The sequence below is a fragment of the Oncorhynchus nerka genome, linkage group LG10 (assembly GCF_034236695.1).
Source record: "Oncorhynchus nerka isolate Pitt River linkage group LG10, Oner_Uvic_2.0, whole genome shotgun sequence".
Taxonomy (NCBI): domain Eukaryota; kingdom Metazoa; phylum Chordata; class Actinopteri; order Salmoniformes; family Salmonidae; genus Oncorhynchus; species Oncorhynchus nerka.
In genome coordinates this window covers 101,623,378-101,646,708 of record NC_088405.1, presented here as the reverse complement: position 1 = coordinate 101,646,708, position 23,331 = coordinate 101,623,378, and the positions used below count along the sequence as shown (strand labels likewise).

The window sequence follows — 23,331 nt, the reverse complement described above, 5'->3', positions numbered from 1 at the left end:
GAGGAGTAGATTACATCTATCATCCTAATGGAGGAGTAGATTACATCTATCATCCTGTAGATTACATCTATCATCCTGTAGATTACATCTATCATCCTAATGGAGGTGTAGATTACATCTATCATCCTGTAGATTACATCTATCATCCTGTAGATTACATCTATCATCCTAATGGAGGAGTAGATTACATCTATCATCCTGTAGATTACATCTATCATCCTGTAGATTACATCTATCATCCTAATGGAGGAGTAGATTACATCTATCATCCTGTAGATTACATCTATCATCCTGTAGATTACATCTATCATCCTAATGGAGGTGTAGATTACATCTATCATCCTAACGGAGGAGTAGGTTACATCTATCATCCTGTAGATTACATCATTTACATTTACATTTAAGTCATTTAGCAGACGCTCTTATCCAGAGCGACTTACAAATTGGTGCATTCACCTTATGACCTCCAGTGGAACAGTAGTGCATCTAAATCTTTTCAGGGGAGGGGGTGAGAGGGATTACTTTATCCTATCCTAGGTATTCCTTAAAGAGGTGGGGTTTCAGGTGTCTCCGGAAGGTGGTGATTGACTCCGCTGTCCTGGCGTCGTGAGGGAGTTTGTTCCACCATTGGGGGGCCAGAGCAGCGAACAGTTTTGACTGGGCTGAGCGGGAACTGTACTTCCTCAGTGGTAGGGAGGCGAGCAGGCCAGAGGTGGATGAACGCAGTGCCCTTGTTTGGGTGTAGGGCCTGATCAGAGCCTGGAGGTACTGAGGTGCCGTTCCCCTCACAGCTCCGTAGGCAAGCACCATGGTCTTGTAGCGGATGCGAGCTTCAACTGGAAGCCAGTGGAGGGAGCGGAGGAGCGGGGTGACGTGAGAGAACTTGGGAAGGTTGAACACCAGACGGGCTGCGGCGTTCTGGATGAGTTGTAGGGGTTTAATGGCACAGGCAGGGAGCCCAGCCAACAGCGAGTTGCAGTAATCCAGACGGGAGATGACAAGTGCCTGGATTAGGACCTGCGCCGCTTCCTGTGTGAGGCAGGGTCGTACTCTGCGGATGTTGTAGAGCATGAACCTACAGGAACGGGCCACCGCCTTGATGTTAGTTGAGAACGACAGGGTGTTGTCCAGGATCACGCCAAGGTTCTTAGCGCTCTGGGAGGAGGACACAATGGAGTTGTCAACCGTGATGGCGAGATCATGGAACGGGCAGTCCTTCCCCGGGAGGAAGAGCAGCTCCGTCTTGCCGAGGTTCAGCTTGAGGTGGTGATCCGTCATCCACACGGATATGTCTGCCAGACATGCAGAGATGCGATTCGCCACCTGGTCATCAGAAGGGGGAAAGGAGAAGATTAATTGTGTGTCGTCTGCATAGCAATGATAGGAGAGACCATGTGAGGTTATGACAGAGCCAAGTGACTTGGTGTATAGCGAGAATAGGAGAGGTCCTAGAACAGAGCCCTGGGGGACACCAGTGGTGAGAGCACGTGGTGTGGAGACGGATTCTCGCCACGCCACCTGGTAGGAGCGACCTGTCAGGTAGGACGCAATCCAAGCGTGGGCCGCGCCGGAGATGCCCAACTCGGAGAGGGTGGAGAGGAGGATCTGATGGTTCACAGTATCGAAGGCAGCCGATAGGTCTAGAAGGATGAGAGCAGAGGAGAGAGAGTTAGCTTTAGCAGTGCGGAGCGCCTCCGTGATACAGAGAAGAGCAGTCTCAGTTGAATGACTAGTCTTGAAACCTGACTGATTTGGATCAAGAAGGTCATTCTGAGAGAGATAGCGGGAGAGCTGGCCAAGGACGGCACGTTCAAGAGTTTTGGAGAGAAAAGAAAGAAGGGATACTGGTCTGTAGTTGTTGACATCGGAGGGATCGAGTGTAGGTTTTTTCAGAAGGGGTGCAACTCTCGCTCTCTTGAAGACGGAAGGGACGTAGCCAGCGGTCAGGGATGAGTTGATGAGCGAGGTGAGGTAAGGGAGAAGGTCTCCGGAAATGGTCTGGAGAAGAGAGGAGGGGATAGGGTCAAGCGGGCAGGTTGTTGGGCGGCCGGCCGTCACAAGACGCGAGATTTCATCTGGAGAGAGAGGGGAGAAAGAGGTCAGAGCACAGGGTAGGGCAGTGTGAGCAGAACCAGCGGTGTCGTTTGACTTAGCAAACGAGGATCGGATGTCGTCGACCTTCTTTTCAAAATGGTTGACGAAGTCATCTGCAGAGAGGGAGGAGGGGGAGGGGAGGAGGATTCAGGGAGGAGAGGAGGAGAAGGTTGCAAAGAGCTTCCTAGGGTTAGAGGCAGATGCTTGGAATTTAGAGTGGTAGAAAGTGGCTTTAGCAGCAGAGAGAGAAGAGGAAAATGTAGAGAGGAGGGAGTGAAAGGATGTCAGGTCCGCAGGGAGGCGAAGTTTTCCTCCATTTCCGCTCGGCTGCCCGGAGCCCTGTTCTGTGAGCTCGCAATGAGTCGTCGAGCCACGGAGCGGGAGGGGAGGACCGAGCCGGCCTGGAGGATAGGGGACATAGAGAGTCAAAGGATGCAGAAAGGGAGGAGAGGAGGGTTGAGGAGGCAGAATCAGGAGATAGGTTGGAGAAGGTTTGAGCAGAGGGAAGAGATGATAGGATGGAAGAGGAGAGAGAGTAGCGGGGAGAGAGAGCGAAGGTTGGGTCGGCGCGATACCATCCGAGTAGGGGCAGTGTGGGAAGTGTTGGATGAGAGCGAGAGGGAAAAGGATACAAGGTAGTGGTCGGAGACTTGGAGGGGAGTTGCAACGAGGTTAGTGGAAGAACAGCATCTAGTAAAGATGAGGTCGAGCGTATTTCCTGCCTTGTGAGTAGGGGGAAGGTGAGAGGGTGAGGTCAAAAGAGGAGAGGAGGGAAAGAAGGAGGCAGAGAGGAATGAGTCAAAGGTAGGCGTGGGGAGGTTAAAGTCGCCCAGAACTGTGAGAGGTGAGCCGTCCTCAGGAAAGGAGCTTATCAAGGCATCAAGCTCATTGATGAACTCTCCGAGGAACCTGGAGGGCGATAAATGATAAGGATGTTAAGCTTGAAAGGGCTGGTAACTGTGACAGCATGGAATTCAAAGGAGGCGATAGACAGATGGGTAAGGGGAGAAAGAGAGAATGACCACTTGGGAGAGATGAGGATCCCGGTGCCACCACCCCGCTGACCAGAAGCTCTCGGGGTGTGCGAGAACACGTGGGCAGACGAAGAGAGAGCAGTAGGAGTAGCAGTGTTGTCTGTGGTGATCCATGTTTCCGTCAGTGCCAAGAAGTCGAGGGACTGGAGGGAGACATAGGCGGAGATGAACTCTGCCTTGTTGGCCGCAGATCGGCAGTTCCAGAGGCTACCGGAGACCTGGAACTCCACGTGGGTCGTGCGCGCTGGGACCACCAGATTAGGGTGGCGCGGCCACGCGGTGTGGAGCGTTTGTATGGTCTGTGCAGAGAGGAGAGAACAGGGATAGACAGACACATAGTTGACAGGCTACACAAGAGGCTACGCTAATGCAAAGGAGATTGGAATGACAAGTGGACTACACGTCACGAGTGTTCAGAAAGTTAAGCTTACGTAGCAAGAATCTTATTGACTAAAATGATTAAAATGATACAGTACTGCTGAAGTAGGCTAGCTGGCAGAGGCTGCGTTGTTGACTATGTAGGCTAGCTGGCATTGGCTGTGTTGTTGACACTACACTAATCAAGTCGTTCCGTTGAGTGTAATAGTTTCTACTGTGCTGCTATTCGGGGCTAGCTGGCTAGCTAGCAGTGTTGATTACGTTACGTTGCGTTAAAAGAACGACAATAGCTGGCTAGCTAACCTAGGAAATCGCTCTAGACTACACAATTATCTTTGATACAAAGACGGCTATGTAGCTAACTATGTAGCTAGCTACGATCAAACAAATCAAGCCGTTGTACTGTAATGAAATGAAATGAAAAATGTGATACTACCTGTGGAGCGAAGCGAAATGCGACCGGATTGTTGATTACATCTATCATCCTGATGGAGGAGTAGATTACATCTATCATCCTGTAGATTACATCTATCATCCTAATGGAGGAGTAGATTACATCTATCATCCTAATGGAGGTGTAGATTACATCTATCATCCTGTAGATTACATCTATCATCCTAATGGAGGAGTAGATTACATCTATCATCCTGTAGATTACATATGTCATCCTGTAGATTACATCTATCATCCTGTAGATTACATCTATCATCCTGTAGATTACATCTATCATCCTGTAGATTACATCTATCATCCTAATGGAGGTGTAGATTACATCTATCATCCTGTAGATTACATATATCATCCTAATGGAGGAGAAGATTACATCTATCATCCTGTAGATTACATCTATCATCCTAATGGAGGAGTGGGTTACATCTATCATCCTAATGGAGGAGAAGATTACATCTATCATCCTGTAGATTACATCTATCATCCTAATGGAGGAGTAGGTTACATCTATCATCCTGTAGATTACATCTATCATCCTGTAGATTACATCTGTCATCCTGTAGATTACATCTATCATCCTAATGGAGGAGTAGATTACATCTATCATCCTAATGGAGGAGTAGGTTACATCTATCATCCTGTAGATTACATCTATCATCCTAATGGAGGAGTAGATTACATCTATCATCCTAATGGAGGAGTAGATTACATCTATCATCCCAATGGAGGAGAAGATTACATCTATCATCCTAATGGAGGAGTAGATTACATCTATCATCCCAATGGAGGAGTAGGTTACATCTATCATCCTGTAGATTACATCTATCATCCTGTAGATTACATCTATCATCCTAATGGAGGAGAAGATTACATCTATCATCCTAATGGAGGAGTAGATTACATCTATCATCCTAATGGAGGAGAAGATTACATCTATCATCCTGTAGATTACATCTATCATCCTAATGGAGGAGTAGGTTACATCTATCATCCTGTAGATTACATCTATCATCCTAATGGAGGAGTAGATTACATCTATCATCCTAATGGAGGAGAAGATTACATCTATCATCCTAACGGAGGAGTAGGTTACATCTATCATCCCAATGGAGGTGGAGATTGGATTTCTCTGAATTCGACCAATGTCAACGTCTGCTTTAGTTGTAATACCAGGAGCTGTTGTGGATTTGACACCTCTAACACAGTTCCACCTCTGGCACCATTGTTACAACAGCCTTCTCTTTGGCTCTGCCTCACGTCCAGCTCAGGTGTTCGGCGTTGCCAGCCTTCTCTTTGGCTCCGCCTCCCGTCCAGCTCAGGGGTTCGGCGTTGCCAGCCTTCTCTTTGGCTCCGCCTCCCGTCCAGCTCAGGGGTTCGGCGTTGCCAGCCTTCTCTTTGGCTCCGCCTCCCGTCCAGCTCAGGGGTTCGGCGTTGCCAGCCTTCTAGCTGCTGCTTGTCTCGTCATCATTACACACCTGGTTCCAATCCCCACTCTATCACTGTATACGTACTCCCTCTGGTTCCAATCCCCACTCTATCACTGTATATATACTCCCTCTGGTTCCAATCCCCACTCTATCACTGTATACGTACTCCCTCTGGTTCCAATCCCCACTCTATCACTGTATACGTACTCCCTCTGGTTCCAATCCCCACTCTATCACTGTATATATACTCCCTCTGGTTCCAATCCCCACTCTATCACTGTATATATACTCCCTCTGGTTCCAATCCCCACTCTATCACTGTATACGTACTCCCTCTGGTTCCAATCCCCACTCTATCACTGTATACGTACTCCCTCTGGTTCCAATCCCCACTCTATCACTGTATACGTACTCCCTCTGGTTCCAATCCCCACTCTATCACTGTATACGTACTCCCTCTGGTTCCAATCCCCTCTATCACTGTATACGTACTACCTCTGGTTCCAATCCCCACTCTATCACTGTATATATACTCCCTCTGGTTCCAATCCCCACTCTATCACTGTATATATACTCCCTCTGGTTCCAATCCCCACTCTATCACTGTATACGTACTCCCTCTGGTTCCAATCCCCACTCTATCACTGTATACGCACTCCCTCTGTCATTTGTCTTCGTCGGTCATTGTAAATGTTGCTTGTTTTCCTGAGAGGAATATCTCTTACTATTTCCTTAGTACTTCATATTTTGCACTTTGGTTTCGCCCTGTGCTTTTTTTGTTTATGAAGATATATATTTAGAACAACAGCGTTTGGGTTTCGTCCAGCTTTGTTCTATGGTGTTTAAATCAATTCTGTAGCTCTAAACCTGCGAATGCCTCCTGCCTACTACTCCTCTCTACACCAGTGACAACCATCGAAACATCAACTATGTGGATTTCAGCTGAAGCGGATCTGATTGAATCAAGCCCTAAGTTAACATATTGTAAAACTGTAATATCCAGAGGCGTTTGTTTGCTGAAATAACTGAACACAACAGCTGTTTATTAAAGACAGGCTTCTATTTGAGCATCTTCTTTTCTTAATGCTCTTCTTAAGTTAATTGTTTAATTCTAGCATTCACTTCCTGCATTTTTAAAACATTTATTGTTATCATTTTCACACTGTGTCAAATTTATTTTCTCTTAATATGCCTCAATAAAAAAAAGTGACATTGACTATTCTGTCAAGGGAAATATTTAACCTCTTTGACTGCATTTTCGGCCGATTTCTGGGTGTTTGTGCTCCGGTTCTCAGGTGTTAGTAGTCAACGACAGTTTCTTACTGGCGATAAAACGGATGATTGATGTCATTTTTTCGAGTCCAGTTTTCGCCAGTTTCTTACTGGCGATAAAACGGATGATTGACGTCATTTTTTCGAGTCCAGTTTTCGCCAGTTTCTTACTGGCGATAAAACGGATGATTGACGTCATTTTTTCGAGTCCTTACTGAATAATTTTATGTAACAAAACAAACATTAAACCTTGTAAATAATTCACGATAACCTCGTAAACAATTAATTTATTTGAAACAGGTGTTTATTTGCTGAAATGTGTGTCTTTGCCCGGCTATTAAAAGGGACAGTCAGCTTTCTGAGACAGCGTTTAATTGAAGTTTTATGGTATGTCAAATACATTCGCTCTACGCCCAAAACATTCAGACACATAAACCCATAGACTATGTGAAAAAACATTTAAAACATTCAGTGTTTCAGGATCGGACACACAAACCCATGCACTTTGGCAAAAAAAACATTTAAAACACTCAGTGTAGCAGGATCAGACACACAAACCCATGCACTTTGGCAAAAAAACATTTAAAAGCACATTTTTGGTAATTTACAAATAATTTACTGCAAGAAATATATACAATATGTTACATGTAGAAAATGCATTGAGCACATTACAACAGGTATACATAAAGTATCTCTGCTAATTCATATTCTCGCCTCTAGAAAACATAGTATTTAAAAACATTTATCCATTCCCTACATCTAAATGAATAACAGATTGATTTAAGTATGTGGACATCTGTCTGTCGAACTTCCAAAATCACGGCCATTGACTTGGAGTTGGCTCTAACTGGATCTCACGTTGTGCAGCATCCATCTGCATGGACCTCGCACGGGGGCATTGTCGTGCTGAAACAGGAAAGGGCCTTCCCCAAACTGTTGCCACAAAGTTGGAAGCACAGAATCATCTAGAATGTCATTCAATGCTGCATCGTTAAGATTTCCCTTCACTGGAACAAAAGGGCCTAGCCCGAACCATGAAAAACAACCCCAGACCATTATTCCTCCTTCACCAAACTTTACAGTTGGCACTATGCTTTCAGGCAGGTATCAATCTCATGGCATCCACCAAACCCAGATTCGTCTGCGGACAGCGTGATCCGTCATTTCAGAGAACACTTTTCCACTGCTCCAGAGTCCAATGGCGGCGAGCTTTACACCACTGCAGCTGACACTTGGTATTGCTCATGGTGATCTAAGGCTTGTGTGCGGCTGCTCGGCCATGGAAACCCATTTCATGAAGCTCCCCATAAACAGTTATTGTGCTGACGTTGCTTCCACAGGCAGTTTGGAACTCGGTAGTGATTGTTGCAACTAAGACTATTTTACTGGCTGAGAAGTTGTTGCTCTTAGACATTTCTTAGACATTTCCACATAACAGCACTTACAGTTGACCGGGGCAGCTCTGCCAGGGAGGAAATTTGATGAACTGACTTATTGGATAGGTGGCATCCTATGACAGTGACACATTGAAGGCCAGTGAGCTCTTCAGTAAAGCCATTGTACTGATATTGTTTGTCTAAGGACATTGCATGGCTGTGTGCTCAATTTTAAACACCTCTCAGCAATGGGTATGCCTGAAATAGCTGAATCCACTCATTTGAAGGCGTATCCACAAACTTTCGCAAAGTATTCAGGGCCCTTGACTTTTTCCACATTTTGTTACGTAAAAGGCACATGACAGCTTTCTTTCAGCTTGCTTTCAAAAGGCACCTAAAGACTCTCAGACCATGAGAGTCTGATCTGGTTTGATGAAACCCAGGTTGAACTCTTTGGCCTGAATGCCAAGTGTCACGTCTGGATGAAATCTGGCACCATCCCTATGGTGAAGCATGGTCGTGGCAACATCATGCTCAGGGGATGTTTTTCAGTGACAGGGTCTGGGAGACTAGTCAGGATCAAGGGAAAGATGAACTGAGCAAAGTACAAAGAGATACTTGATGAAACCTGCTCCAGAGTGCTCAGGACCTCGGACTGGGATGAAGGTTCACCTTCCAACAGGACAACAACCCTAAGCACACAGCCAAGACAAAGCAGGAGTGGCTTCGGGACAAGTCTCTGAATATCCTTGGGTGGCCCGGCCAGAGCCCGGACTTGAACCCACTCTAACATATATGGAGAGATCTGAAAATAGCTGTGCAGCGATGCTCCCCATCCAACCTGACAGAGCTTGAGAGGATCTGCAGACAAGAATGGGAGAAACAACCCAAATACAGGTGTGCCGAGCTTGTAGCGTCATACCCAAGAAGACTCGAGGCCGCGGGGCCAGACGCGAGCCTACCAGAGGAGCTAAATGCCTTTAATGCTCTTTTATGCTCTTTTATGTTCACCACAACCAACATCATTACTCAGTTTGCAACAAAGGTGGTGATGACAAATACCTGATCACCGACGATATTGAGACAGCCTATAGGGAGGAGGTCAGAGAGCTGGCAGTGTGGTGCCAGGACAACAACCTCTCCCTCAATGTGAGAAAGATAAAGGATCTGATCGTGGACTATAGGAAAAGTAGGGCTGAACAGGCCTCCATTAACATCGACTGAGCTGAAGTGGATGAGAGGTAGAGAGTTTCAAGTTCCTTGGTGACCATATTTACTCAGGAGACTGAATGGGTCCCCAGATCCTCAAAAAGTTATACAGCCGCACCATCGAGAGCACTGGTTGACTGGTAGCCAAACCCTAACCCGGATGACGCTGGGCCAATTGTGCGCAACCCTATGGGACTGCCAATCACGACCGGTTGTGATACAGCCTGGAATTGAACCAGGGTCTGTAGTGACGTCTCTGTGATGCAGTGCCTTAGACCGCTGCGCCTCTCGAAAGCTTCCTGACATCCAGGACCTATACTAGGGGTTGTCAGAAGAAGGCTCCAAACATTGTAGAAGACGCCATTCACCCAAATCATAGACTTTTCTCTCTGCTACCACACTGCAAGCGGTACCGAAGCGCCAAGACTTTGACCAAAAGGCTCCTTAATTAACAGCTTCTACCCCCAAGCCATAAGACTGCTGAAAAATGTATCAAATTGCCAACCAGACTATTTACATTGACACCCTCTCTGTTTTTACACTGCTGTTTTATTCGCTGTTACCTATATATGCATAGCCACTTTACAAATTACTTTGAGAAACCTGTGCCCTCTGCACATTGACTCAGTACCGGTACCCCCCCCCCCCCCCCCCCCGAAATTGACTCAGTATCACCTGTATATAGCCTCATTAATGTTTTGTCATTTTCTTGTGTTACTTTTTGATATTGAATTTTTTCACGTTAGTATATTTAGTAAATATTTCCTGAACTCTTGAACTGCGGTTAAGGGCTTGTAAGTAATAATTTCACGGTAAAGTCTACGCCTTATGTGTTTGGCGCAGGTGTTGAACACAATTTTATTTCATTTGATGTGAAAGGTCTACTGACGTTGTGTGATACACAGTGACCTCTAGTGGTGAGCCACGGCCACTACATCACAAGGAGATAATGGACATTTACAACAAGGTAGCCTATATCCTGCTAGGGGAGGTTGTAACAGTTGAGACTAGAAAATACACTGTTTCAGAGGAAACACACATATATAGCTCATCCATGGTTTTTCTAAAGGTAGAGTATAGTAGCAGTTAGTTATTAATTATTATTATTATTATACTAGTTATGAATTATTTAACACCATGTCTGGTCTTTACCCTTCTAGACAGGTTGACAATCATCTGAAAATGTTGAGAGTATAGATTTGCCTCATCAAACAGTATGATTATCTTACCCGACAGAGTTTCCATGGCTAGCAGTTACAAAAGTCACCTGAGTGACCCGGTGATGTTTTCTGACATCTCTGGAGTGACAGCCTTAATTCACAACCCTAATGCACAACCTTAACCCTAACTAATCCATTAGGATGTTAACCAACAGATAGTCCTTCCTGAGCTGTGAGAGAACCGTGTGTCAGCTAGTTGAGTATCCTCACTGCACACAGACGTCAATTCAACGTCTATTCAGCGTTAGTTCAACGTAACTTAATTGAAATGATTTGGAAACAACGTTGATTCAACCAGTGGGTCCAATCAAACCCAGTCCTCAACAGCAACATTACCCCACTCCCACCACTACCCCACTCCCACCACATCAACCCACACTCTCCCTAAAATGGAGGAGAACAAGATCCAAGATGTCTGCTCAGTTTCTCCGGGTTGATATGGTTCTCCTGTCTGTAGTAGGAAACCCCCTGTGAGCTCACAATACGCCCTAAGGAGCAAACAGCAGTCTATCCTCTCTTCCTTCTTTTTCTCTACTCCTTTTTATTTTCTGCATTAGAATTGTATTTCCCCCAGAAACACCTGCGAGAAGCTACATGTGCTGTGAGATGTTAGACCAAAGTCTAAATCCAGGACTCTGTTCAAAAACGGCACATCCCAAAATGAGACGGTTCATTCCAAGAGGGTTCTATCCTGTTTGAAAAAGGTTCCAGACAGACAAAAGTTCCAAAGGGGCGTGATAAGGTGTGGTATGTAGGGTGGTCAGGGCAGGCTGTGGCAGTTGTCAGCTGGGTCCTAGCACTCTACAGGTCTCGGTCCTCCTCTCCCCGGGCCTCCAGACCATTATGTAGAAACACCTCTTTCTCAGGAGACATGGGCTCCATGTTGTGTGAGTGGCTGGCTATGTAGCCGTTCAGCTCTACATCAGACCCAGGAGAGGAGCGGTCCAGAGCCGCCTCAGCACTGTGGTGGATCCCGTAGCCAAAGTAGATCACAAACCCTGCAATAAACAGAGGGGTTAATAATGGAATGTCTTGGAAGAGGATATATTTATTTTATTTTTGATTGAACCCTGGGATATGTTTTTAGACCAGAGGACAGAGTGCCTCCAAAACCTGCAGCATCTGGTCTCCCATCCAGGGACTGACCAGGACCAACCCTGCTTAGCTTCAGAGCCAAGCCAGCAGCATCTGGTCTCCCATCCAGGGACTGACCAGGACCAACCCTGCTTAGCTTCAGAGCCAAGCCAGCAGCATCTGGTCTCCCATCCAGGGACTGACCAGGACCAACCTTGCTTAGCTTCAGAGCCAAGCCAGCAGCATCTGGTCTCCCATCCAGGGACTGACCAGGACCAACGCTGCTTATCTTCAGAGCCAAGCCAGCAGCATCTGGTCTCCCATCCAGGGACTGACCAGGACCAACGCTGCTTAGCTTCAGAGCCAAGCCAACAGCGGTATATCTCTATGGAGGAGCTGATAATATTCTGATAATGTTTTGGAAGAGGATATCTCTATTGAGATGACATTGTTATAGAAAATAGTTTCTTACCTATAGCCATCCAGACAGCGAAGCGCATCCACGTGCCTCTGTCCAGTTGCATCATCAGGTAGACGTTGACAAACATGCTGACCACTGGGATGAACGGCAACAGGGGCACCTTAAAGGGTCGGAGGTAAAATACAAAGATCATGCAGAGGTCAGTGAGCCAGAAACAAGAGGCGTAATCCAAGTCGATATTCACCTTAAAATAAGAAATTCTCCTCGACCAAGCCCACAAATTGGAGAAATTAAATATTGTGTACTTTGTCGTCGATTTTCTGTTATACAGAAATAACAAAACATTACAAAAATATATTGTGTTGTTCAGGTCACAAATACATGTAAAATATCCCAACCTACTCCCACGTAGGGATATATAGAGCCTGTGAGAAGAGTCTATTCGGTGTGGGAGATGGTGTCCAAGCAAGACACACGAAGGTATGTGTGTGGAAAACATTTAATCAAAGACATTTAACTTGTTTAGTCTGTTAGTAACTCCAATCACTATTTGTAGCTACAGTGGGGAAGACAAGTATTTGATACACTGCTGATTTTGCAGGTTTTCCTACTTACAAAGCATGTAGAGGTCTGTAATTTTTATCAGAGGTACACAAAATTCTAGAAAATCACATTGTACGATTTATGCATGATATAAGTGTCTGATACATCAGAAAAGCATAACTTAATATTTGGTACAGAAACCTTTGTTTGCAATTACAGAGATCATACGTTTCCTGTAGTTCTTGACCAGGTTTGCACACACTGCAGCAGGGATTTTGGTGCACTCCTCCATTACAGACCTTCTCCAGATCCTTCAGGTTTCGGGACTGTCACTGGGCAATACGGACTTTCAGCTCTCTCCAAAGAATTACTATTGGGTTCAGGTCTGGAGACTGGCCAGGCCACTCCAGGACCTTGAGATGCTTCTTACGGAGCCACTCCTTAGTTGCCCTGGCTGTGTGTTTCAGGTCATTGTCATGCTGGAAGACCCAGCCACGACCCATCTTCAATGCTCTTACTGAGGGAAGGAGGTTGTTGGCCAAGATCTCGCTATACATTGCCCGTTCCATCCACCCCTCAATACGGTGCAGTCATCCTGTCCCCTTTACAGAAAAGCATCACCAAAGAATGATGTTTCCACCTCCATGCTTCACGGTTGGGATGGTGTTCTTGGGGTTGTGTTCTTCTTCCTCCAAACACGGCGAGTGGAGCTTAGACCAAAAAGCTCTATTTTTGTCTCATCAGACCACATGATATTCTCCCATTCCTCCTCTGGATCATCCAGATGGTCATTGGCAAACTTCAGACGGGCCTGGACATGCGCTGGCGTGAGCAGGGGGACCTTGCGTGTGCTGTAGGATTTTAATCCATGACGGCGTAGTGTGTTACTAATGGTTTTCTTTGAGACTGTGGTCCCAGCTCTCTTCAGGTCATTGACCATGTCCTGCCGTGTAGTTCTGGGCCGATCCCTCACCTTCCTCATGATCACTGATGCCCCACGAGGTGAGTTCTTGCATGGAGCCCCAGACCGAGGGTGATTGACTGTTATCTTGAACTTCTTCCATTTTCTAATAATTGTGCCAACAGTTGTTTCCTTCTCACCAGGCTGCTTGCCTATTGTCCTGTAGCCCATCCCAGCATTGTGCAGGTCTACAATTTAACCCTGGTGTCCTTACACAGCTCTCTGGTCTTGGCCATTGTGGAGAGGTTGGAGTCTGTTTGATTGAGTGTGTGGACAGGTGTCTTTTATACAGGTAACGAGTTCAAACAGGTGCAGTTAATACAGGTAATGAGTGGAGAACAGGAGGGCTTCCTTAAAGAAAAACTAACAGGTCTGTGAGAGACGGAATTCTTACTGGTTGGTAGGTGATCAAATACTTATGTCAATAAAATGCAAATTAATTACTTAAAAATCATACAATGTGATTCTCTTGATTTGTATTTTAGATTCCGTCTCTCACAGTTGAAGTGTACCTATGATAAAAAATTACAGACCTCTACATGCTTTGTAAGTAGGAAAACCTGCAAAATCGGCAGTGTATCAAATACTTGTTCTCCCCACTGTATATATTCTGTTGGTTTGTGTTGTTGTTCTTGGCTAGCTTAAATGTTCCGGTCGTTAGCTAGCTAGCACTCATTCACATGGCTGCTAGGACATCACAAGGGGCATTTTATTTAACCTTTATTTAACTAGGCAAGTCTTATTTATAATGACGGTTTAGGAACAGTGAGTTAACTGGTCTAGGAACAGTGGGTTAACTGGTCTAGGAACAGTGGGTTAACTGGTCTAGGAACAGTGGGTTAACTGGTCTAGGAACAGTGGGTTAACTGGTCTAGGAACAATGGGTTAACTGGTCTAGGAACAGTGGGTTAACTGCCTTGTTCAGGGGCAGAACAACAGATTTGTACCTTGTCAGCTCGGGGATTAGATCTTGCAACCTTTCGGACACTAGTCCAACACTCTAACCACTAGGCTACCTGCTCTAACCACTAGGCTACCAGCCCTAACCACTAGGCTACCTGCCCTAACCACTAGGCTACCTGCCCTAACCACTAGGCTACGCTGCTCTAACCACTAGGCTACGCTGCTCTAACCACTAGACTACCTACTCTAACCACTAGACTACCTGCCTCTAACCACTAGGCTACCTACTCTAACCTACCTACTCAGACCATGAGACATGAAGATGAGGTGTTTGTCAGACCATGAGACATGAAGATGGCGTGTTGGAGGTGTTTGTCAGACCATGAGACATGAAGATGGGGTGTTAGAGGTGTTTGTCAGACCATGAGACATGAAGATGGGGTGTTAGAGGTGTTTGTCAGACCATGAGACATGAAGATGGGGTGTTGGAGGTGTTTGTCAGACCGTGAGACATGAAGATGGAGTGTTAGAGGTGTTTGTCAGACCATGAGACATGAAGATGGGGTGTTAGAGGTGTTTGTCAGACCATGAGACATGAAGATGGAGTGTTGGAGGTGTTTGTCAGACCATGAGACATGAAGATGGGGTGTTGGAGGTGTTTGTCAGACCATGAGACATGAAGATGGGGTGTTGGAGGTGTTTGTCAGACCATGAGACATGAAGATGGGGTGTTAGAGGTGTTTGTCAGACCATGAGACATGAAGATGGGGTGTTTGGAAGTGTTTGTCAGACCATGAGAAATGAAGATGGGGTGTTAGAGGTGTTTGTCAGACCATGAGACATGAAGATGGGGTGTTAGAGGTGTTTGTCAGACCATGAGACATGAAGATGGGGTGTTTGGAAGTGTTTGTCAGACCATGAGACATCCCAAAAATGGTTATTCTCACAAAATCGTTCATAGCATCCGAATGGTTAGGCCTATAAACTATTATGACCTATCTATGGAAAGATGAGACTCTAACAAACATTATGGTGTTCTACATTTTGCTTTACAGTCTGAAGTCAGTACAGCAGATCTGCCAACTTATGTCTGTGATTATCACAGTGAGTTCAGGTGTGACTAGTTGGCAGGAGAGGTGATTATCACAGTGCGTCCAGGAGAGGTGATTATCACAGTGAGTTCAGGAGAGGTGATTATCACAGTGAGTTCAGGTGTGACTAGTTGGCAGGAGAGGGGGCGTGTCAAGAGGGTGATTGGGAGTTTGTGGAATGGGCAGGACCCTTCAAAGCAGGCTAGATTGGCAGAAAGGTAACAGCTAGGAGGTTATTTGGTCCAATGTGCTTTATCTTGTTGGGGTGAGAGGTTTCGTATGGGGTGGATTGGTCTTGGTGTTGGGGTCTTGGTGTTAGGGTCTTGGTGTTGGGGTCTTGGTGTTAGGGTCTTGGTGTTGGGGTCTTGGTGTTGGGGTGTTGGTGTTGGGGTCTTGGTGTTGGGGTCTTGGTGTTGGGGTCTTGGTGTTGGGGTCTTGGTGTTGGGATCTTGGTGTTAGGGTCTTGGTGTTGGGGTCTTGGTGTTGGGGTGTTGGTGTTAGGGTGTTGGGGTCTTGGTGTTAGGGTCTTGGTGTTGGGGTGTTAGGGTCTTGGTGTTGGGGTCTTGGTGTTGGGGTGTTGGTGTTAGGGTGTTGGGGTCTTGGTGTTGGGGTCTTGGTGTTAGGGTCTTGGTGTTGGGGTCTTGGTGTTGGGGTCTTGGTGTTGGGGTGTTGGTGTTAGGGTGTTGGGGTCTTGGTGTTAGGGTTAGGGTGTTGGGGTCTTGGTGTTAGGGTCTTGGTGTTAGGGTGTTGGGGTCTTGGTGGGGTTAGGTATTATATACCCACCTTAAAGGACAGCTTGGTCTTGCTCTCTGGTTGTCTCCAGATTATAAAGGTGAGGAGAACACACACCATGAAGATGACGGTCAGAGCTACGATGTTCCACACTGCAAATCCACCCTGTACTGCTAGTATACTGAACACCAGTATCAGTAGGCCTATAGGGGGAGGAGGAGGAGGAGAGAAAGAGAGGGAAGAGAGGAGGAAAACACACACCATGAAGATGACGGTCAGAGCTACGATGTTCCACACTGCTGGGAGGCGGAAGGAGAGGGAGGGAGGGAGGAGAGGAGGTGGAAGAGGGGAGGAGAGGAGGAGAGGGAGGAGGAGGGAGGAGAGGAGGGCAGGCAATGGAGGAGAGGGGAGGGCAGGCAATAGATGACAGAGGAGAGATAGAAAGGGATGAGAAGGGAGGAAACAACGGAGAAGGATGGGAGGGGAGGTGTGTGTGTGTGTGTGTGTCTCTGTGTAGCTTATCTGTAGTCTTCCTGTACCCCCCTTTACCCATGAGGCTGACAGTGATGTTGACAGTGAAGCCGGACAGGGCTGAGGGTTCAGTGTTGTCAGGGAACAGGACAGTCTTCAGGCTGAAGTGCTCCTTCACACCAGGCAGGATGCCCATACTGGGGGCGGAGATACCATCACTTAGCTCCATCTCCTCCACGGTACTGGCCATCTGATAGGCCAAGGAGCTGGGATGCTCTGGTTGGTACCTGGAACAGAGAGGAGTTTTACTGTGTCCCAGATGTTCTCCGAACCTACTGTGTTAGTTCTCCTAACCTGCTATTTCCATATTGCAGTGTTTCTCAACCCTTCTCCTTGCGGACTCCCAGATGTTTCATAATTTTGTTGTAGCTCTGAACGGTCAAAGTTTTGATTTGATTTTTTATTTATTTTACCTTTATTTAACCAGGTAGGCTGGTTGAGAACACCTTTATTTAACCAGGCAGGCCAGTTGAGAACAAGTTCCCATTTACAACTGCTACCTGGCCAAGATAAAGCATAGTGCGACACAAACAACAACACAGAGTTACACATGGAATAAACAACCGTACAGTCAATAGCACAATAGAAAATAAATATGTCTATATGTATACAGTGTGTGCGAATGGCGTGAGGAGGTAAGGCAATAAATAGGCCATAGTAGCGAAGTAATTACAATTTAGCAAATTAACACTGGAGTGATAGATGAGCAGATGATGATGTGCAAGTAGAAATACTAGTGTGCAAAGGAGCAGAAAAGTCCAATAAAAACAATATGGGGATGAGGTAGAATGGGTGCGCTATTTGCAGATGGGCTATGTACAGATGCAGCGATCGGTTAGCTGCTCAGATAGCTGATGTTAAAAGGTAGTGAGGGAAATAAAAGTCTCCAGCTTCAGCAATTTTTGCAATTCGTTCCAGTCATTGGCAGCAGAGAACTGGAAGGAAAGGCGACCAAAGGACAAGTTGGCTTTGAAATATACCTGCTAGAGCGCGTGCTACAGGTGGGTGTTGCTATGGTGACCAGTGAGCTGAGATAAGGCGGAGATTTACCTAGCAAAGACTTATAGATGACCTGGAGCCAGCGGGTTTGGCGACAGATATGTAGTGAGGGCCAGCCAACGAGAGCATAGAGGTCACAGGGGTGGGTAGTATATGGGGCTTTGGTAACAAAATGGATGGCACTGTGATAGACTGCATCTAGTTTGCTGAGTAGAGTATTGGAAGCTATTTTGTAAATGACATTGCCGAAGTCGAGGATTGGTAGGATAGTCAGTTTTACAAGGGTATGTTTGGCTGCGTGAATGAAGGCGGCTTGTTGCGAAATAGGAAGCCAATTCTAGATTTAATTTTGGATTGGAGATGTTTAACCTCTTCAACCTATGGGGGCGCTATGTCATTATTGGATAAAAAAACGTGCCCGTTTTAAGCGCAATATTTTGTCACGAAAAGATGCTCGACTATGCATATAATTGCCAGCTTTGGAAAGAAAACACTCTGACGTTTTCAAAGCTGCAAAGATATTATCTGTGAGTGCCCCAGAACTGATCTTACAGGCGAAACCAAGATGAAACTTCAAACAGGAAATGAGCAGGATTTTTGACGCTCTGTTTTACTATGGTCTCCTTATATGGCTGTGAATATGCTGTGAACGAGCTTATCCGCTCTGCCGTTCGTCCAAGATGTCTGCAGCATTGTGACGTATTTGTAGGCATATCATTGGAAGATTGGCCATAAGAGACTACATTTGCCAGGGGGCCGTCCGGTGTCCTTTGTCTAAATTGGTGCGCAATTGTCAGTAACACTCATTTTACCATGGGATACAGAAGCAGAAGCACACTTCCAGGAACGATACATCATTGAAGAGATATGTAGAAAAACACCTTGAGGATTGATTCTAAACAACGTTTGCCATGTTTCAGTCGATACTATGGAGTTATTTTGGAAAAAGTTTGGCGTTTTTATAACTGAATTTTCGTTTTTTTTTGGTAGCCAAACATGACGCAGAAAACGGACGGATTTCTCCTGCACAAATAATCTTTCAGGAAAACTGAACATTTGCTATCTAACTGAGAGTCTCCTCATTGAAAACATCCGAAGTTCTTCAAAGGTAAATGATTTATTGAATGTTTTTGCTGGTTTTTGTGAAAATGTTGCCTGGTGATGCTAATGCTAAATGCTAACGCTAAATGCTAATGCTAAATGCTAATGCTAAATGCTAACGCTAAATGCTAATGCTAAATGCTAAATGCTAAATGCTAGTTTTGCTATGGTAGAGAAGCATATTTTTGAAAATCTGAGATGACAGTGTTGTTAACCAGTTTAGGGGGGCGCTATTTCATTTTTGGATAAAAAGACGTTCCCGTTTTAAGCGCAATATTTTGTCACGAAAAGATGCTCGACTATGCATGGAATTGATAACTGACGTTTCCAGAACTGCAAAGATTTTCACTGTGAGTGCCCTAGAACAGAATTGAACCCTGTGGTACCCCCATAGACTGCCAGAGGTCAGGACAACAGACCCTCCGATTTGACACACTGTTTATTGACTTGGCTTTTGAAGATTTTAGAAAGGCAGGGCAGGATGGAAATCGTTCTGTAACAGTTTGGGTCTAGAGTGTCACCCCCTTTGGATCAAGAAGGTCATCCTGAGAGAGATAGCGGGAGAGCTGGCCAAGGACGGCACGTTCAAGGGTTTTGGAGAGAAAAGAAAGAAGGGATACTGGTCTGTAGTTGTTGACATCGGAGGGATCGAGTGTAGGTTTTTACAGAAGGGGTGCAACTCTCGCTCTCTTGAAGACGGAAGGGACGTAGCCAGCGGTCAGGGATGAGTTGATGAGCGAGGTGAGGTAAGGGAGAAGGTCTCCGGAAATGGTCTGGAGAAGAGAGGAGGGATAGGGTCAAGCGGGCAGGTTGTTGGGCGGCCGGCCGTCACAAGACGCGAGATTTCATCTGGAGAGAGAGGGGAGAAAGAGGTCAGAGCACAGGGTAGGGCAGTGTGAGCAGAACCAGCGGTGTCGTTTGACTTAGCAAACGAGGATCGGATGTCGTCGACCTTCTTTTCAAAATGGTTGACGAAGTCATCTGCAGAGAGGGAGGAGGGGGAGGAGGATTCAGGAGGGAGGAGAAGGTGGCAAAGAGCTTCCTAGGGTTAGAGACAGATGCTTGGAATTTAGAGTGGTAGAAAGTGGCTTTAGCAGCAGCGACAGAAGAGGAAAATGTAGAGAGGAGGGAGTGAAAGGATGCCAGGTCCGCAGGGAGGCGAGTTTTCCTCCATTTCCGCTCGGCTGCCCGGAGCCCTGTTCTGTGAGCTCGCAATGAGTCGTCGAGCCACGGAGCGGGAGGGGAGGACCGAGCCGGCCTGGAGGATAGGGGACATAGAGAGTCAAAGGATGCAGAAAGGGAGGAGAGGAGGGTTGAGGAGGCAGAATCAGGAGATAGGTTGGAGAAGGTTTGAGCAGAGGGAAGAGATGATAGGATGGAAGAGGAGAGAGTAGCGGGGGAGAGAGAGCGAAGGTTGGGACGGCGCGATACCATCCGAGTAGGGGAATTGTGGGAAGTGTTGGATGAGAGCTAGAGGGAAAAGGATACAAGGTAGTGGTCGGAGACTTGGAGGGGAGTTGCAGTGAGGTTAGTGGAAGAACAGCATCTAGTAAAGATGAGGTCGAGCGTATTGCCTGCCTTGTGAGTAGGGGGGGAAGGTGAGAGGGAGAGGTCAAAAGAGGAGAGGAGTGGAAAGAAGGAGGCAGAGAGGAATGAGTCAAAGGTAGACGTGGGGAGGTTAAAGTCGCCCAGAACTGTGAGAGGTGAGCCGTCCTCAGGAAAGGAGCTTAACAATACCTAGGATAGGATAAAGTAATCCTCCTCACCCCCCCTTAAAAGACTTAGATGCACTATTGTAAAGTGGCTGTTCCACTGGATGTCATAAGGTGAAAGCACCAATTTGTAAGTCGCTCTGGATAAGAGCGTCTGCTAAATGACTTAAATGACTTAAATGTAAATGTAAATGTAATCAAGGCATCAAGCTCATTGATGAACTCTCCGAGGGAACCTGGAGGGCGATAAATGATAAGGATGTTAAGCTTGAAAAGGCTGGTAACTGTGACAGCATGGAATTCAAAGGAGGCGATAGACAGATGGGTAAGGGGAGAAAGAGAGAATGACCACTTGGGAGAGATGAGGATCCCGGTGCCACCACCCCGCTGACCAGAAGCTCTCGGGGTGTGCGAGAACACGTGGGCGGACGAAGAGAGAGCAGTAGGAGTAGCAGTGTTATCTGTGGTGATCCATGTTTCCGTCAGTGCCAAGAAGTCGAGGGACTGGAGGGAGGCATAGGCTGAGATGAACTCTGCCTTGTTGGCCGCAGATCGTCAGTTTCAGAGGCTACCGGAGACCTGGAACTCCACGTGGGTCGTGCGCGCTGGGACCACCAGATTAGGGTGGCCGTGGCCACGCAGTGTGGAGCGTTTGTATGGTCTGTGCAGAGAGGAGAGAACAGGGATAGACAGACACATAGTTGACAGGCTACAGAAGAGGCTATGCTAATGCAAAGGAGATTGGAATGACAAGTGGACTACACGTCTCGAATGTTCAGAAAGTTGAGCTTACGTAGCAAGAATCTTATTGACTAAAATTATTAAAAATGATACAGTACTGCTGAAGTAGGCTGGCTGGCAGTGGCTGCGTTGTTGACTTTGTAGGCTAGCTGGCAGTGGCTGCGTTGTTGATTCGGGGGCTAGCTGGTTAGCTAGCAGTGTTGATTACGTTACGTTGCATTAAAAGAACGACAATAGCTGGCTAGGTAACCTTGAAAATCGCTCTAGACTACACAATTATCTTTGATACAGAGACGGCTATGTAGCTAGCTATGTAGCTAGCTACGATCAAACAAATCAAACCGTTGTACTGTAATGAAATGAAATGAAAATGTGATACTACCTGTGTGATACTACCTGTGGAGCGAGGCGGAATGCGACCGGGTTGTTGAGTTCTAATCGGTAGATGTTGGCTAGCTGTTGGCTAGCTAGCAGTGTCTCCTACGTTAAGGACGACAAATAGCTGGCTAGCTAACCTCGGTAAATTAAGATAATCACTCTAAAAACTACACACTCTAAACTACACAATTATCTTGGATACGAAGACAGCAAAGACAACTATGTAGCTAGCTAACACTACACTAATCAAGTCGTTCAGTTGAGGGTAATAGTTTCTACAGTGCTGCTATTCTTATTGACTAAAATGATTAAAAATGATTGATTACGTTGCGTTAAAAGAACGACAATAGCTGGCTAGGTAACCTAGAAAATCGCTCTAGACTACACAATTATCTACACAATTATCTTTGATACAGAGACGGCTATGTAGCTAGCTATGTAGACGGTGGGCGTTAGCTAGCTGGCTAGCTGCTGGGCAGATAGCAGTGTAGACTATGTTAGGACGACGAAATACGATAATTACGCAATTATCTTTGATACAAAGACGGCTATGTAGCTAGCTAAGAAGAAATTGCTAAGATTAGACAAATCAAACCGTTGTACTATAATGAAATGTAATGAAATGTAATGAAAAGTTATACTACCTGCAGACCGAAGTGCAATGGGCAACGGAGGACAACGAGTGAACTGTCCCAGAGCTTTTTGGAGTTAAAGGATGCAAATTTCTACTTGAAAAAGCTATTCTTTGCTTTCCTGACTGACTGCTTGTAGTGGTTCCTGACTTCCCTGAAAAGTTGCATATCGCCGGGGCTAGTGCACTCCGTCACAGGATGTTTTTGTGCTGGTCAAGGGCAGTCAGGTCTGGAGTGAACCAAGGGCTATATCTGTTCTTAGTTCTACATTTTTTGAAAGGGGTATGCTTATTTAAGATGGTGAGGTAATTACGTTTAAAGAACAACAATGCATCCTCTACTGACAGGATGAGGTCAATATCCTTCCAGGATACCCGGGACAGGTCGATTAGAAAGGCCTGCTTTCAGAAGTGTTTTAGGGAGCGTTTGACAGTGATGAGGGGTGGTCCTTTGACCGCAAACCCATTATGGACGCAGGCAATGAGGCAGTGATCGCTGAGATCCTGATTGAAAACAGCAGAGGTGTATTTGGAGGGCAAGTTGGTCAGGATAATATCTATGAGAGTCCCCATCTTTAGAGATATAGGGTTATACCTGGTGGGTTCCTTGCTCATTTGTGTGAGATTGATGGCAACTAGCTTAGATTGTAGGACTGCCGGGGTGTTAAGCATATCCCAGTTTAGGTCACCTAACAGAACAAACTCTGAAGATAGATGGGGGGCAATCAATTCACATATGGTGTCCAGGGCACAGCTGGGAGCTGAGGGGGGTCTTTAACAGGCGGCAACAGTGCAAGACTTGTTTCTAGAGAGATTCATTTTTAAAATGAGCAGCTCGAACTGTTTGGGCACAGACCTGGAAAGTATGACAGAACTTTGCAGGCTATCTCTGCAGTAGATTGCAACTCCTCCCCCTTTGGCAGTTCTATCTTCATGGAAAATGTTGTAGTTGTGTATGGAAATCTCAGAATTTGTGGTGGCCTTCCTAAACCAGGATTCAGAAATGACAAGGACATCAGGGTTGGCGGAGTGTGCTAAGGCAGTGAGTAAAAC

The 23,331-nt window shown here is 46.1% G+C and overlaps 1 protein-coding gene across 1 annotated transcript in view; it reads right to left on the bottom strand.

Annotated features, from left to right (window-relative positions):
• Positions 1 to 6,925: 6,925 nt before the first annotated feature.
• LOC115126704 (high affinity cationic amino acid transporter 1-like) overlaps positions 6,926 to 23,331 on the bottom strand; it is a 100,672-nt gene continuing 84,266 nt past the window's right edge. The window contains exons 10-13 of the mRNA XM_065024020.1: positions 16,735 to 16,943; positions 16,237 to 16,388; positions 12,007 to 12,115; positions 6,926 to 11,458 (exon numbers count right to left, since the gene is read on the bottom strand). Of these exons, the coding sequence (XP_064880092.1) occupies positions 11,262 to 11,458; positions 12,007 to 12,115; positions 16,237 to 16,388; positions 16,735 to 16,943 (667 nt within the window). The 3' untranslated portion in view covers positions 6,926 to 11,261. The remainder of the gene's footprint in view (positions 11,459 to 12,006; positions 12,116 to 16,236; positions 16,389 to 16,734; positions 16,944 to 23,331) is intronic.